The sequence below is a fragment of the Augochlora pura genome, chromosome 8 (assembly GCF_028453695.1).
Source record: "Augochlora pura isolate Apur16 chromosome 8, APUR_v2.2.1, whole genome shotgun sequence".
NCBI classification, from domain to species: domain Eukaryota; kingdom Metazoa; phylum Arthropoda; class Insecta; order Hymenoptera; family Halictidae; genus Augochlora; species Augochlora pura.
This window is the reverse complement of record NC_135779.1, coordinates 1305892-1318830: the sequence shown is the minus strand read 5'-3', so window position 1 is coordinate 1318830 and position 12939 is coordinate 1305892. Positions and strand designations below refer to the sequence as shown.

At 38.9% G+C, this 12939-nt stretch overlaps 4 protein-coding genes across 6 annotated transcripts; 2 read left to right on the top strand and 2 right to left on the bottom strand.

Moving 5' to 3' along the window:
• Positions 1-280: 280 nt before the first annotated feature.
• Positions 281-5389, bottom strand: LOC144474384 (uncharacterized). The gene is made up of 8 exons (XM_078189173.1): positions 5259-5389; positions 4807-5040; positions 4595-4718; positions 4150-4421; positions 3953-4088; positions 3018-3669; positions 2222-2333; positions 281-2146 (listed from the first exon to the last, which is right to left on the bottom strand). The coding sequence occupies exons 7-8, from the start codon at positions 2251-2253 to the stop codon at positions 607-609; spliced, it is 1572 nt and encodes a 523-aa protein (XP_078045299.1). The 5' UTR covers positions 2254-2333; positions 3018-3669; positions 3953-4088; positions 4150-4421; positions 4595-4718; positions 4807-5040; positions 5259-5389; the 3' UTR covers positions 281-606.
• LOC144474385 (putative G-protein coupled receptor B0563.6) lies at positions 2848-5505 on the top strand. The gene is made up of 6 exons (XM_078189174.1): positions 2848-2984; positions 3086-3357; positions 3429-3655; positions 3885-4186; positions 4849-5083; positions 5276-5505. The coding sequence occupies exons 1-6, from the start codon at positions 2962-2964 to the stop codon at positions 5468-5470; spliced, it is 1254 nt and encodes a 417-aa protein (XP_078045300.1). The 5' UTR covers positions 2848-2961; the 3' UTR covers positions 5471-5505.
• Positions 5506-5807: 302 nt separating this feature from the next.
• Positions 5808-7570, top strand: LOC144474230 (lys-63-specific deubiquitinase BRCC36). Of its 2 annotated transcripts, none has more exons than XM_078188905.1 (7): positions 5808-5943; positions 6355-6504; positions 6601-6805; positions 6882-6970; positions 7034-7135; positions 7217-7319; positions 7394-7570. In XM_078188905.1, exons 2-7 carry the CDS (start codon positions 6391-6393, stop codon positions 7552-7554), a joined length of 774 nt encoding a protein of 257 aa, XP_078045031.1. In that variant the 5' UTR covers positions 5808-5943; positions 6355-6390; the 3' UTR covers positions 7555-7570. The 2 variants fall into 2 exon arrangements, with proteins under 2 accessions (XP_078045031.1, XP_078045032.1); XM_078188906.1 differs by having other exon boundaries at positions 5813-6182.
• A 491-nt stretch (positions 7571-8061) lies between these two features.
• Ksr (kinase suppressor of ras) lies at positions 8062-12837 on the bottom strand. 2 transcript variants are annotated; one of them, XM_078188903.1, is made up of 16 exons: positions 12319-12837; positions 11736-11876; positions 11518-11665; positions 11163-11426; positions 10882-11035; positions 10629-10807; positions 10288-10554; positions 10082-10206; positions 9880-10003; positions 9609-9811; positions 9349-9525; positions 9066-9251; positions 8857-8990; positions 8635-8772; positions 8357-8486; positions 8062-8225 (listed from the first exon to the last, which is right to left on the bottom strand). In XM_078188903.1, the coding sequence occupies exons 1-16, from the start codon at positions 12469-12471 to the stop codon at positions 8073-8075; spliced, it is 2676 nt and encodes an 891-aa protein (XP_078045029.1). In that variant the 5' UTR covers positions 12472-12837; the 3' UTR covers positions 8062-8072. The 2 variants fall into 2 exon arrangements, with proteins under 2 accessions (XP_078045029.1, XP_078045030.1); XM_078188904.1 differs by lacking the exon at positions 10882-11035 and having other exon boundaries at positions 10629-10841.
• Between the last annotated feature and the right edge of the window lie 102 nt (positions 12838-12939).

Below are 12939 nucleotides of genomic sequence, written 5' to 3'. Positions count from 1 at the left end.
TTTACTAATTGAAAATAAGTAAAATTTATTCTTGTTTATAACTAGAACAACAAGAATAGATAATCAACGTCCGTTTTTCAACTCTCGCGTGACGTTGGCCTTAACAGGCAGAAAATTCAAGAACTCAATCAATTTATTTTTTTTAAATTTTATCTTTACCTAATTCTTACATAAAAATTGTATGTATGTGTATTCTTATCGAATCAGTGTAATTTAATATTTATAGATGGTAAATTTATTTTCGCTTCTAAATATACTGTTGCACGCAATTTATTCCGAATCATACATACATATACATAATAGAATATTTTGCCAAACTTCCCTTCAGATTATTAATAGATCATAATCACTTTTTTGCCGAGTTGTTTATGCGCTCTTTTTTGTCTAGACTGTGAAACTTAATGTTATATAGTATCTAAAGGTGAAGGTTAAAGAGGGAATAAATTTCTGCATCGTACACATCGTATATGCTAAGAGGATAAGAGCTAGTCCATTTTTAATATTCATTCGATGTGTTAAAAAAAGAACATGGCGCTTCCGTTTTAGTGCAACAGCCATCAATGACTTGGTTTTTATAATTGAACAAACCCACGTTCCATTACTTGATCATACATTTTCATTTTCTTGTTTCTCTACATTCTCGTGACCTTCGTCGGATAATTCAGGAACATTTTCTTTGATCAATAAATTCACTTTCCCATCCAGGCTGCTGCTTTCAGTTTCAATTTCTTCCGAGGTTGTGGAATTGGATTTCAACGAGTTCATTTTGGACAGAATCGAATCATTTCTGTTGGCAAGAAGGGATACTTGCTTCCTTCTCACCTCATTGGACTTGTTGAATAAACTTATGGCTCGCTCTCTCGAGTTTGCGAACTTATTCGTACCGTTCTCTTCCTTGGAAAGATGTCTTACAGGCAACACCCTCGGCGGTCTTTTAAAGGGCTTCACAGAAGTATCTTCGGCATCCATTTGATTTTCTATTTTCGCTCTCGAAGATAAAGATTTGGACGTTCTACCGACCTCGGGCTCTTCATTCGGTTCCGAGGCATGGCTGCGGGCAACTCGTTTCACATCGTCGATGTCTTCCGGGTGTGATAAATTTCTAATCGACGTATCGTCGCGTTGTGTCACATCAAGTTCGCTCACTGAGCTTGCATTTTCGTTGATCGCTTGAGCGGATACTCCATCGGGCGTGAGAGCCGTCTCTAATAATGTTTTCTGCTTCACGAGATCGCTGACTTTTTCAGACGTGCTCTTGGCTGTCGATAGGACTCGAAGGTTCGTATTAAAATAGCTTTTGTTCAAAACTACCGCCTTCGAAGTAACGAAGTTTATTCTTCTTGCGGTATTCATGAGCAAATCCGGTCGTCTCGGAGCTGTTCTGCGACTTTCGAACACTCTTACTTCACGAATCAAATCTTCCACATACGGTTCCCCTGCGTCCAGCTGAAACAGTTGAACCGGCATTGCCAAACGGCCTTTCTTCTTTATTTGAAAACCTTGCTTCACATCTTCCGAGGCTGTAGAGCTAACAGTTCTCCGAGAATTCGAAAATTTCTCGTTCTGTGTTTCAACAAGCCTTGTCGCTGGAGGCAATTCCGTTCTCGGATGATGCAATAGCACCTGTTTTACATCTGTAGTGCCCATACCATCTTGTACGTTTTGCGTCATCTCTGTGGACCCGTCTGTTGAATTAACAGCGGTAGTATTTTTACTTTCATCCGCGTTCTTATCTTCGCCATTAAGATCTTCGGCTTCATGGATATTCACGGGTATGTCCCAAGCGAATGCTTCGAGAAAAGGCACGTTGGTTGACTGCGACTCGGTCGTTTTATTCTTCTCCACACTGTCCTCAATGTGCGTTGGGATGTTCAATGCAGTTGCAACTGTTCCTGTTTCGTTCCTTTGTGATAACGTGTTCTCCGAATCCCATGGAGATTCGATCGCACGCGCCGCTTCTATCGATCTCGGAACTGTTGAACAACATCTTACTAAATCCCTGCTTTCACAGGGCAGTATCAACACTTGATTATCAACAAAAAGCTGAACGTCATTTGAACACTTGGTAGAAGGCACACAAGGGCAGGAATCATCCGATCCCAGGGTCCTCGATGCAACGATGCAGATATTGATGAATTGCACTGTCCTAAACACAGAATGACAAACGATTATTAGCAACGCGTTTATCGGGCTCGGGCGACTAAAAGCTTTTTTCCATTACCAAAAGACGTATCCTAGCACGCTCGGCTTCATGATGACTGGATTCCCATTAGACGAGCCGGTGGCGTGAATTGCTTCCAAATTAAGAGCCAAGCAGAGGAGGAGCTGCTTCACTGGGAATTTATACCGGTCGACCCCACTTAAGACTTAATATTTAGCAATCTGAAGCTCATCTATTAACCAGGCGTCCTTTTCAGAAAATAGCGCGGAGAAAGTGAAGGTATACAACCAATTTACAGTTTTCTTTCGTGGGACCATCTTATCTTGACGGGACGATAGTTTCAAATATTCTGTGTCGTCCGTCTCAATTATCAGTCGTCTCGCTGTACGCACAGTGTCCCGGCGTGGCGTGGTCGCCGCAAATTTATTAGTTTACCCTGGGCCGCGCTTTTATTGCATCTTTAATCGAGTTAGCCGGGCGAAGGGCGCCGGAATATAATTATAATGTTCAAGTAAATATACTTCGGGGTACAACAATAAGTCAACCGAGGCGGGAGCATGCGCGATATCGGCTTTTTCCACGGGAAACCCGGTGGTGTGTTCATTGGAGATGGATCTCGCAGAACTTGTTGTGCATCCGCCACGCGCTTACGGCCGAAGTGATTATCAACGAGGGCGGCAAAACACGCGAGATAAACAATATTCTTGACCACACGTGAACCAAGTTGTACTCGTTAGACCATAAAATTTCGTTGGGATTTTCAATATCGATTCGAACCGTTTCATTTGTACGCGCTCATTATGCTAACGGGAATTCTGAAAGGGTACGCATTTAAAAAGAGTGATTACTCACGAACCAAGTATCTATTGAATATTTAACAGTGTGCCGCAGCTTTACAATCTCCAACCTAGAGAAATGTTTTAGAACTCTCCTATGCTGCGAGGATGAGAATTTTACGTGGAACGACACCGTTGACGCAATCAATCACCAGAACCGATACAGTCATCACGAAGCCTCGTCTTTCCTGAAAATCGTTTACAGGATAGTAATTCCGACGATTGTGGCCAGCGGCCTTTTCGGAAATATTTTGATATTGGTAGTGTTGTCCACGCCGCTGTTCCGCGTAATCGCTTATATGTATCTCAAAGGGCTAGCTCTCGCGCACGTTGGCGTTTTAGTATCTTGGATACCCATATGTACGTACTGCGACGATGAAATCATAAAAGCAGAACGTCCATACTATAATCGGAAATGTCTCCCATTTCAGTTGTTAGACTGGGTTATGGCATGAAGAACAATTATCCGTCCGCGTTTTACCACGCTCACATGGAACTGGTCGCAGTCAACATTTTCTCTGCGGCGAGCATCTTGATAATCACTTGCCTGATCGTCGATCGATACATTTTCATCTTTTTTCCGCCCCGTATTCGGACCAGAAACGCGCGGAAGAATGTTCGCTCCGTCATTCTGTGCTCGTTCATCGTCGGATTCGCGGTATTACAATTACCCTGGAAAAAGGAACGAATAATAATTGCGCTGAGCTATGCAGAAATCAGAGAACAACCCTTGCGTCATACAATAATCGAAACTGCCAAGCTTCATTTTTGTCAATGAAAATTTCTGTAGTATATTTAACATCATTAGGGGTAGTTAACTTTCTGCACAACTTCGGCCAGTTAAGAGTGAAACAGTGATCCTAATATCGTTGTAAACCATTCTACAGATCAGTGCTCCGCTAACAAAGATGAGAACGGTGTATGAGCAAGCAGAGGGTGCAGGTATTCAGTTCACCTTGCAGGAGAATACTTCCGTTACTCGGCACCCCGTTTGGCAGGCGTACATATGGATCATGGAAGTCACGGTGCGCCTTTGCCCGACCTTGATCCTTCTTCTATTGAATAGCGCGGTTGTCAAGAGATTTCTGCACCTAAACGCAAAGAAACGGGAGTTTCAAACGGTCTCCGACAAATATCGGACCGCGAATCTACCTGACACGTCGCTGTTGACCCGCAATCGCGGATACAGGTACCATATATGTAGTCGGTTCAGATCGGGTACTGTAGCGAGCAAAAGGGGCGCACGCTGGAGTGGTGTGAAATTCGAAACTCTTGTTTGCTTTGGTTGAGTGCACCCTCCATTATATCTTAATACGCGGCCACCTTAAATCCATTTCATCAACGGCGCCACACGCCAAGGTCATTCCTTTACTATAAAGAGCGTGGCTTGTGTTTCGTGTGACATTGGAATGATCTTAGAAACACTAAAAAACATTTAAAAACCTTCATCTGTTGTAATTTACGTAACCGTATAAAGAAAATTAATTCAAAGATCATGCATTGCTAAATTGTAATCTCTTCTCTGGACGCATCTTACGTCACAGATCCAATGGATAACATGTATCTATACGGTCGTATAAAAAAAGATACGAGCAACCTTCAACCTTTTTGAAGAAGTAGATATACGCAGAGAACGTGTTCGTATCATCACGGCAATTTTTGTATAGGATCTTCTTTTATTTTTTGGCGTAATAAAAATGTTCCGGGCCACGTGTCTCGCCCTGTATAATACAAGCGAAGTTAAAATCGAGTAAAACATCATCGAAATAACGGGCCACCCTTTTGGAAGCTAATAGCCATTGCATGTACTTGGGTAATCAATTTTCTTATCCACGTTAAATCATGTTTCAGAGAAGAACAGCACCTTGCTGCACTGATGTCGGTCATGGCGGTGTGCTTTGTAGTGACTATGATACCGTCGATCGTAATCCCGTTTTTGTATAATAATCACGAGCCCCTGGACGTAGGCTACCATCTATTCCGTGCGTTCGCCGCAGTTGCCGAGCTTTGTAATTACGCTGTACACATTCTTATATACTTGTCCTGTAGCAAAGAGTTCCGCGAAGAATTATTCAAGCTTCTTAAGGTAAAGGAATGAAGTCTAAATTTTAGTAATTTTAATTATCGATATAGCTTATTGACCTACAATGTTATAACTTTTAAATAAGTTTCGTTAACAAAGCATTAGGTTACATTACATAATTTAAAGGCTATTAATGCGAGAGTTTGAAATACTGAAAAATAACAAGTTTGAATCGAACCTTCTTTGGAATTGCAGAACAAGTGCAGGACGAGCATAGAGGAAGACATCGAACGACCAATTGGGGAAATTGAGGATTACAGTAGACACGGTACTACGGTTCGATTAACTCCTGAACCAACAAAATTAAATTCTCCCGGCTCTACGAGCAAACAAAATCCTGTGGAAGAAGACGGCGAATCAGAATTATTGAATGCCTCTGATATTGTTTAACAATTGTAATAATAAACTGCGAATAAAACTGTATAATAATTGTAACGATATCATTGTTAATGAAAACGGTACCAATGATATAAAGGGTGGCTTCAACTTACTTTGAACTCAAGATATTTAATTTTGATTTCTTATTCTTTTGAAGCTTCAATTGCGCATATGTGTGCGAGTGATTTTAGTTAAAAAACAAAGCTTGGTTCAGAGTCCGTACAACGCCAATTGGGGTAGTGAGAAAACGCTCAAACTATTTAGTCAAAATCGAGTGTCGGTAATTTATCACTCACGTTAGTGTGGTTTCACCGAATTCCACGTGGATTTGATGACAGCAGTGTCGCAACGTAAACAAAAGAGTGGTATACTCTTGCATTTCCAGCCTGGCAACTTGACTCAATCTAATATATTGCTTCGAGCAGTTTTAAATGACGATTTTTTCATAAATGTGTTTAATTAGCAGTATAAAATAAAGTGCTAAAGTAATTAATTAAAATTGTTGCTTTTCCGTGATTAATTACTTTATGTATAAAAATATAAATCTTTACTATTTGCAATAATTATGTTTACAATATTTGATTGACAATAATCAAGAGAAAATGATCATAAATGATCGACAATTCGTCGATTTATGAAAGGGTTATAAGAATGATATATTTGAACATGAATTTCGAATTTTTGGTTTAGAATTGTTTGACGATTTTCCGAGTTGATTATAATTGTAGGTTATATCCTTTTCTTGTTTTTTCTTTTTACTGTTGGTGTATGTATTAGCAAATTTAATATATTTGATAGTGGTTTACGAAAGATTCCGTTTTATTATACAATCAAATTTTATTGAAATTTCATTAATTTTAATGTACATAAAGTTAATGTTGAATATCATGTTTCAGATTCACAGTTTTAATTGCACATAATTCTAATTCACAATGGCTGAATTTCCACTGGAAAAAGTGGAGTTACACACTGATGTGTATATGGTATGCCTTCAGCATGCTCTATCAACAGAAAGCTTCGAAGTAATGGGTCTTTTGATGGGAAATGTATGTTATTATATTTGTTTATCTAATATGCTCTTTTTACATCACTCTTGCAACATCTAAAAAAATACTGTATCCTTCCATGGACATTTATGTTAGATAGTTGACGGTGTTGCACAAATTGTTGCTGTTCTTATTTTACGAAGGCTGGATAAAAAAAAAGATAGGGTAGAAATCTCTGATGTACAATTATACAAAGCTGTTAATGAAGCAGAACGATTGACAGAGGAATTAAATCGTCCTGTACGTGTGCTGGGCTGGTATCATTCACACCCGCACATCACAGTTTGTCCGTCGCACCTCGGTAAATTTACAGGTCAAATACTCATTGAATATAACAGACGATCAATTGTTTTCTGATAATATAAATAATTCTCCAGATATTGCGACTCAAGCGACGTATCAAACAATGGATCATAATTTTGTGGGTTTAATATTCTCAGTATTTTCAGAGAGCAAGGAGTCCAAGGTAATATTCATAGTTACACAATATCTTTTTACTTGCTGTACCAATAATAATACATTTTTATAGGAACAAGAAATCTTTCTGACTTGTTTCCAATCACACCATGGGAAAGCAATACAAATCCCACTGGAAATCGTGCACACGCCAATACTGGATAAATGTTTAAAAGTGAACTTTTAAATAACATACTTAAATCTACTAGGAGTTTCCGTTTAGAGATACATATTCAAATTTTCCGTTGTTTTACAGGCAATAACAGAATTACCAAAGATATTGGTTCTAGAAGAAGAAGAAATGGCAGGAAGATGTAAAGATAATGGAGACATTCTTGCTAGCATACATAACAATGCTGGTCAGTGTACTTATTTTTGAATCTAATAATCTCAGTTAACCAATAGCGGATGATCGATTTCGTTATTATTTTAGTGAGAACACGGACGTTGGTTCACATAACAGACACAATCACGAAGCCTTTAATATTGACATTTGAAAAGAGAATAGCTTTAAATAAATTACGTGTTGCTCACCTTCAAAGACAGTTGCAAGAACTACAAAGAATGAGCACAGAAGAAAGTCTTTCGATGTAATTAATCGCTTGCCATACTTTGATGAGTCTGATATATGATAGTATTTTTAATAATAATTTGTTAAATATGAATGTTATTCTCTATTCGATATTATTATTTCTTTTTGCTGTAAGAAATTATTATAATCAAGAAAATTCTGATTGTTGTAACTATGAAGACAATGGTATGGCAAGGGGTTAAATAAGACTTTTGTTCTTTTGTGTATCTTCTCGAGTACACATTCAATTTTTTTCCACTTTTTAATAATGAAGTTACTATGTTTTCATACTATTTATTGTGCAAAAAAAAAATATACGTACAAACTGTACACAGTTATTTAAATAATAGAACGAAAATTTCTTTTCTTTTTCTTAATTTTCATTTCTCTTCGTTTACTATAAATAAGAACAGACAAAACGAACCCTTCAGTGATTATTTTTATTTTACCTTTCACGAACAAAGATCTGGCAATTAATTGCACAGTTCTATATTTACACTACGAGAACAACAGTGTATTTTTTAATGGACTTAAAGTGTATTCATAACACGGATTCTGCAGAACGAGAAAGATGTATAGGATGAGAAGGACTACGTGCTAACCTTTTGCGAGGCAGCTTTTCCAGAGTAGGTAACAATTTTGCGAAGTCGGGTCGATTTTCTGCGTGGTATGACCAGCAAAGCATTAAGATATCCTATAAATACAATTAACAAATTTATGAGACGAAATTTTTAAATATAATATATTCTTTATGTACCATGCATATGTGTATCTCATTGAAAGAAATCTCTATAATGATGCTTTTATTGTTTAATATAACTATACCTTTACATCACGGGAGGCTTGTAAATTAGCTAGTGTTTGCTTCATCCCTTTCCCGACTTGCCAAATGATTGCTTCAGGAGGCTGCCCTTTAAAGGGCCACTCTCCGCACAGAAGCTCATACCACACTGTCCTGTTATGGCATATTTTTATTACTATTACATCAAGCTTAATATTTATATCGCCTTAGAGACGGAAATCGAAATGCGACAAATGTCATTTGAGATAATGGAAGAGATATGATTTATTTTATTTACTTCACGATAATTTATTATACTGACCCAAATGCATAAACGTCAGAAGCTTCCGTAAAAGGTAATTCTTCCTGATCTCGATTTTGTTGTGGTCTTAGTCGTCGAACAATTTCAGGAGCTAAATAACACAACCATCCAGGTGGTATACTCAATGCATTTCCTTTTCTGCATATAAAGAGAAAGTGTCAACTGTGAAATTAAGACTATGCCCCAAGAGTACAAAGATCCTTGGTTAAATTACACAATCACCTGTTTCCATAACAAAGCTTTGTAACACTAAACAATCCGAAATCAGTTATTACAACTTTCCCGCTTTCTAAAAATATGTTTTTGCTCTTGAGATCTTTGTGAATTATGCCACGAGCATGAAGATATCCCATTCCCTAGACAATAAAAATACAATATTACTCGCCTGCAGGAGAATTCTTAATATAGAATTTCCTTCAATCAATCTATACCTGAGAAATCTGTTGAGCGATGACAGTGGTTTTATTCATATTAAACTTATCTTTACGTAGATGAATATGAGTGTAAAGAGTCATGCCTTTGCTCATACTAGTCACTATCGCCAAGCGAGGAGGCTTCATGCAAGCTCCCATAAATAAAACTAGATTTTCATGTCTAGTTTTTCGGAATGTAGCCACCTTGAAATTTCAATAAATATTTAGCGTAAGCTATTCTCAATGGGAAAACTATCTTCTAATTAATGAAAATGATTCAACACTAGAAGCCATGCCGTACCTCCAACTTGAATGCTTCCAATATTTTATCATCGTCTAAATAATAATCCATGTTCAGGACTTTAATTGCAACATTACCATGCCAATAGCCTCTATACACGGTACCAAATCTTCCAGTACCTATAGGTTCGCCAATTTTCAATTCGTCGTAAGGAATATCCCATTCTCGCATCGACAACTATAACGCGTGTTCATTTAAATATAGTGATTGTTGCGTGAAGAAATGTTTTAATAGAATTTCATTATGTGAAAAATACGTACACTATTTTGTCGTGGCCAACGACTGTCGCCTGGTTCCCCATCAGAGACTTGCGAATCTTGAGAGTCCACTCTAACAGGCGTTCGTTCGGAATCCGTACTAACAGATCCGGAAACGCTTACTGTTCTCTCGCTGTCGCTCGAAACAGTTGTACTTTCGAGTCGACGAGTCTCTAACGTGACACCTTTCTCATTGAGCACAACGTCTGCAAACAAGTTCCGATAAGTTTCCGATCGGTGATTATGAGAAAGGCTGTAGAATAAAAATGGCTACCTGGAAAATGGAACTGTTGTTTGGCAGGTGCCTGTGGAGTTTGGCTAGTATTGGCAGGTAGCAAAGCTGGACTAGAAGGCGTTGAGCTGTTACAGCTCGAGGTATTTGAACTAGATTCCGTGCCCTGAAATATATATCATTAAAAATATTGTGTACCGACTTTTTGATCATTTAAGAAGTTAAAAGAATCATTTGTATTCACCATCTGTATTTTCACAGAAGAATGTGGATGCGATCGTTTTCGATCCTTTCGATTCAAAGAGCTCAATATATTTGAGTTGTGGTGATTGGGAGACGTTATGCCAGACTTATTTAACATCTGAGAAACTGCAAACGTTAGCCGTGGTTAATATTGCTGGGTGAGACTTGTTTCTACTATAATAATTAATAATGAATATTGATTCATACCGTCGCCTTGTACAGATCTTTTAAACTCGTCGAAGAGTTCTTGAGGTAGGCCACAAGAAGGTGGTACTTTGGATTCGCAATCTCGGTGACACTTATATTTACACTCTGTGCATTTTAAACCGGTGTCCATGAATATCTGCTTCTCGCAGTAATCGCACGTCGTTTTCATTTTAAACGTTTTGGTAAAGCGGTGAGCAATTATATGCCCCATTCCCCGGGTTACAGTAGTCGGAGTACGTGGTGACTTTGGCACTTGGAGACTTGTTACTACAAGTTAAAAAGTTAACAAGATTATTTTTACATAGACTATACATACTTTCGCTAGCCAGAATCTTATTCACCTGTTCCCTTAAAACTGTTATCGTCATTTTCCGTACTAGAGTATGGTGGTGACTTAATAGGGCTATTACTATTCAGCAACAAATTTTCCCCTGTAATGTCTGCGTTACTACTGCAAGATCCTGTCTCTGTAGGTAGACGATTTCTTCTTCCCACAGAGCCAACATGATCGTTTCCACAACTGCAAAAAGTATAGAACAATACTTGATACGCATCTGAAAGAATGTACATGAAGATTATTAGAAGTCCAAGTACCTTGAAGCTGTATCTCCATTTTCAAGACGGTTTGCTAATTGCGATTCATGAGATTTTGACTTAGTCAATGGAAATACTTGTGGTTGTGATATTGTATTCTGTAAACCTATTTGATGTTTCTTACAGGGAGGGGGAGTTGTTGGAAATTTAATTCCTGTTGTTAAAAAAAAATGCAAATAAAAACATATTGATGTTTCATAATCACAGAAGAAGGATACAGCTTTGTATTCTACATAATACAAAGGGCAATGGAGACAAACAAATATCCTTTTATTACTTACCACGTCCTGACCTTTGTAAAAGAGGGGTAGAAGGCGGACTAGTTGATGATAAAGATGTAACGGAAGAAGCTTGTGCTAATATATCACTGTTAAGATTATTGTTGTTATTATGATATGGAATGCTGTCTTCTGAGGGAATAGAACATCTTGTTGCACGAGACCGGGCTGGCCTAGGGGATGCTCCAGTACGTAAATGGTGTCTATCCCAAGAATCCCAATATAAATTCATATCGCTATTATCCATATCTCCCTTTAAGAGAACGTCTAGAAGTAAAAATACATTGCACGGGGTTATCCGTAACATCAAGTTACATGGTAATCAATCATTGAAAAGAGGAATCAATGGAAACCTTACCCATATACCGACGAAGATTGTGCAATGCCCTACAGAGTCTACGTAGTTCTTCCTCGTGCCTAACATTATTTTCCCCCAACATGCTACCTAACTCATGCTCAGACTTCTCTTTGAGAGCTTCTAAAGAGTTAGCTTTAGAACAAACCATCTGCAATCAGTAAATAGATTATGAATATATATTTTAACATATAACATACCAATATCTGATCTGATCTTACCTTTATAGACTCTTGTGTAAGTCCCACTACACGCAACCATTGTTGCAGAGACGGGTATTGTCTCATCTCTGCAGGCAACGATTCTACAGCCAGTTTGGCTTTGGTTACTAGTTGTTTTGAATATAATTTAATAAGTTTCCCCTAAAATCAAAATGAATATCATGTTGACAATAATAACAATCAGGTTCAACGAATCATAATTGTACGTGTTGAAAAAACATGAAAAAAGACTAATAATATATACAATGGACGAGATGTTTTATGCACGACGTACAAATACGTTCTCGTTTCACTGCATGCTCGTAGGAAAGAGCGTTGTCTATCATCGCAGTATTAAAACGGATAAAAACAACGAAGATGTTGACGAGCGTAAAGGAGTAAAAATATCGAAAACGATCGAGCACAGAAGTATCTGACGCGCGTGCAACGATACGTGCTTCGAGTCGATAAAGAAATGCATTTGCAACTTGTTGACAGTCGGGCAAGGCAGCCCTTCACGAGGTCAAGGCGACGATGGCCAAAACGTAACAGAGCGAAAATCAGGAAGGACCGAAGACGTTCGATTGGTTTTTCGCGACGGTACCTCGAGCGTGCGAATTTCCTGTTGGGTGAGTTCCGCGCTGGTCGAACATTGTGTCCTCAAGCCCTCCAGCCGATCGGCCGAGATGTCAATCATGGATTGAACGACATCCAAGGCTCGACAGATCTCTTGTTCCGCATCCTCGTTGTCCGCCATCCCGCGCCACGATGACGGCCGCCTGTATCCTTGTCCGCGAGCCCAACTCTTATTTCACAGGCATAATTACGCTCGCGTGGGGCTCCTGTCGGTTGCGGCTGTATCACTGGCTCTCCGTGTAACCAAACCACTTATCAACATTGACAACCATCTTGGCCGCCTATCGGTGACGTCAATCGGTACCTGACGATCCGGGATCTCAGCGCGTTTATTCCAGCAACTCTGTCGCGTTCCGAAAATCATTCGCTCCCCGTTAACTTCTTCGCCGCGATCGCAGAGTACACCACAGGTGAATCTCCGATCTGTATTACCCACAGAATACAGGGGCGCGTGATTATACGTAAACAGAAATGCAGCAATCGCAGGACAAGACGCGCTCACTGATACTAGCGCATCCACTTTACGTTTGTACGGTTTTCTTAGCAGACGATGGTCCAAGGAAAAGTAGCATTGGAATGTCGACGGAAT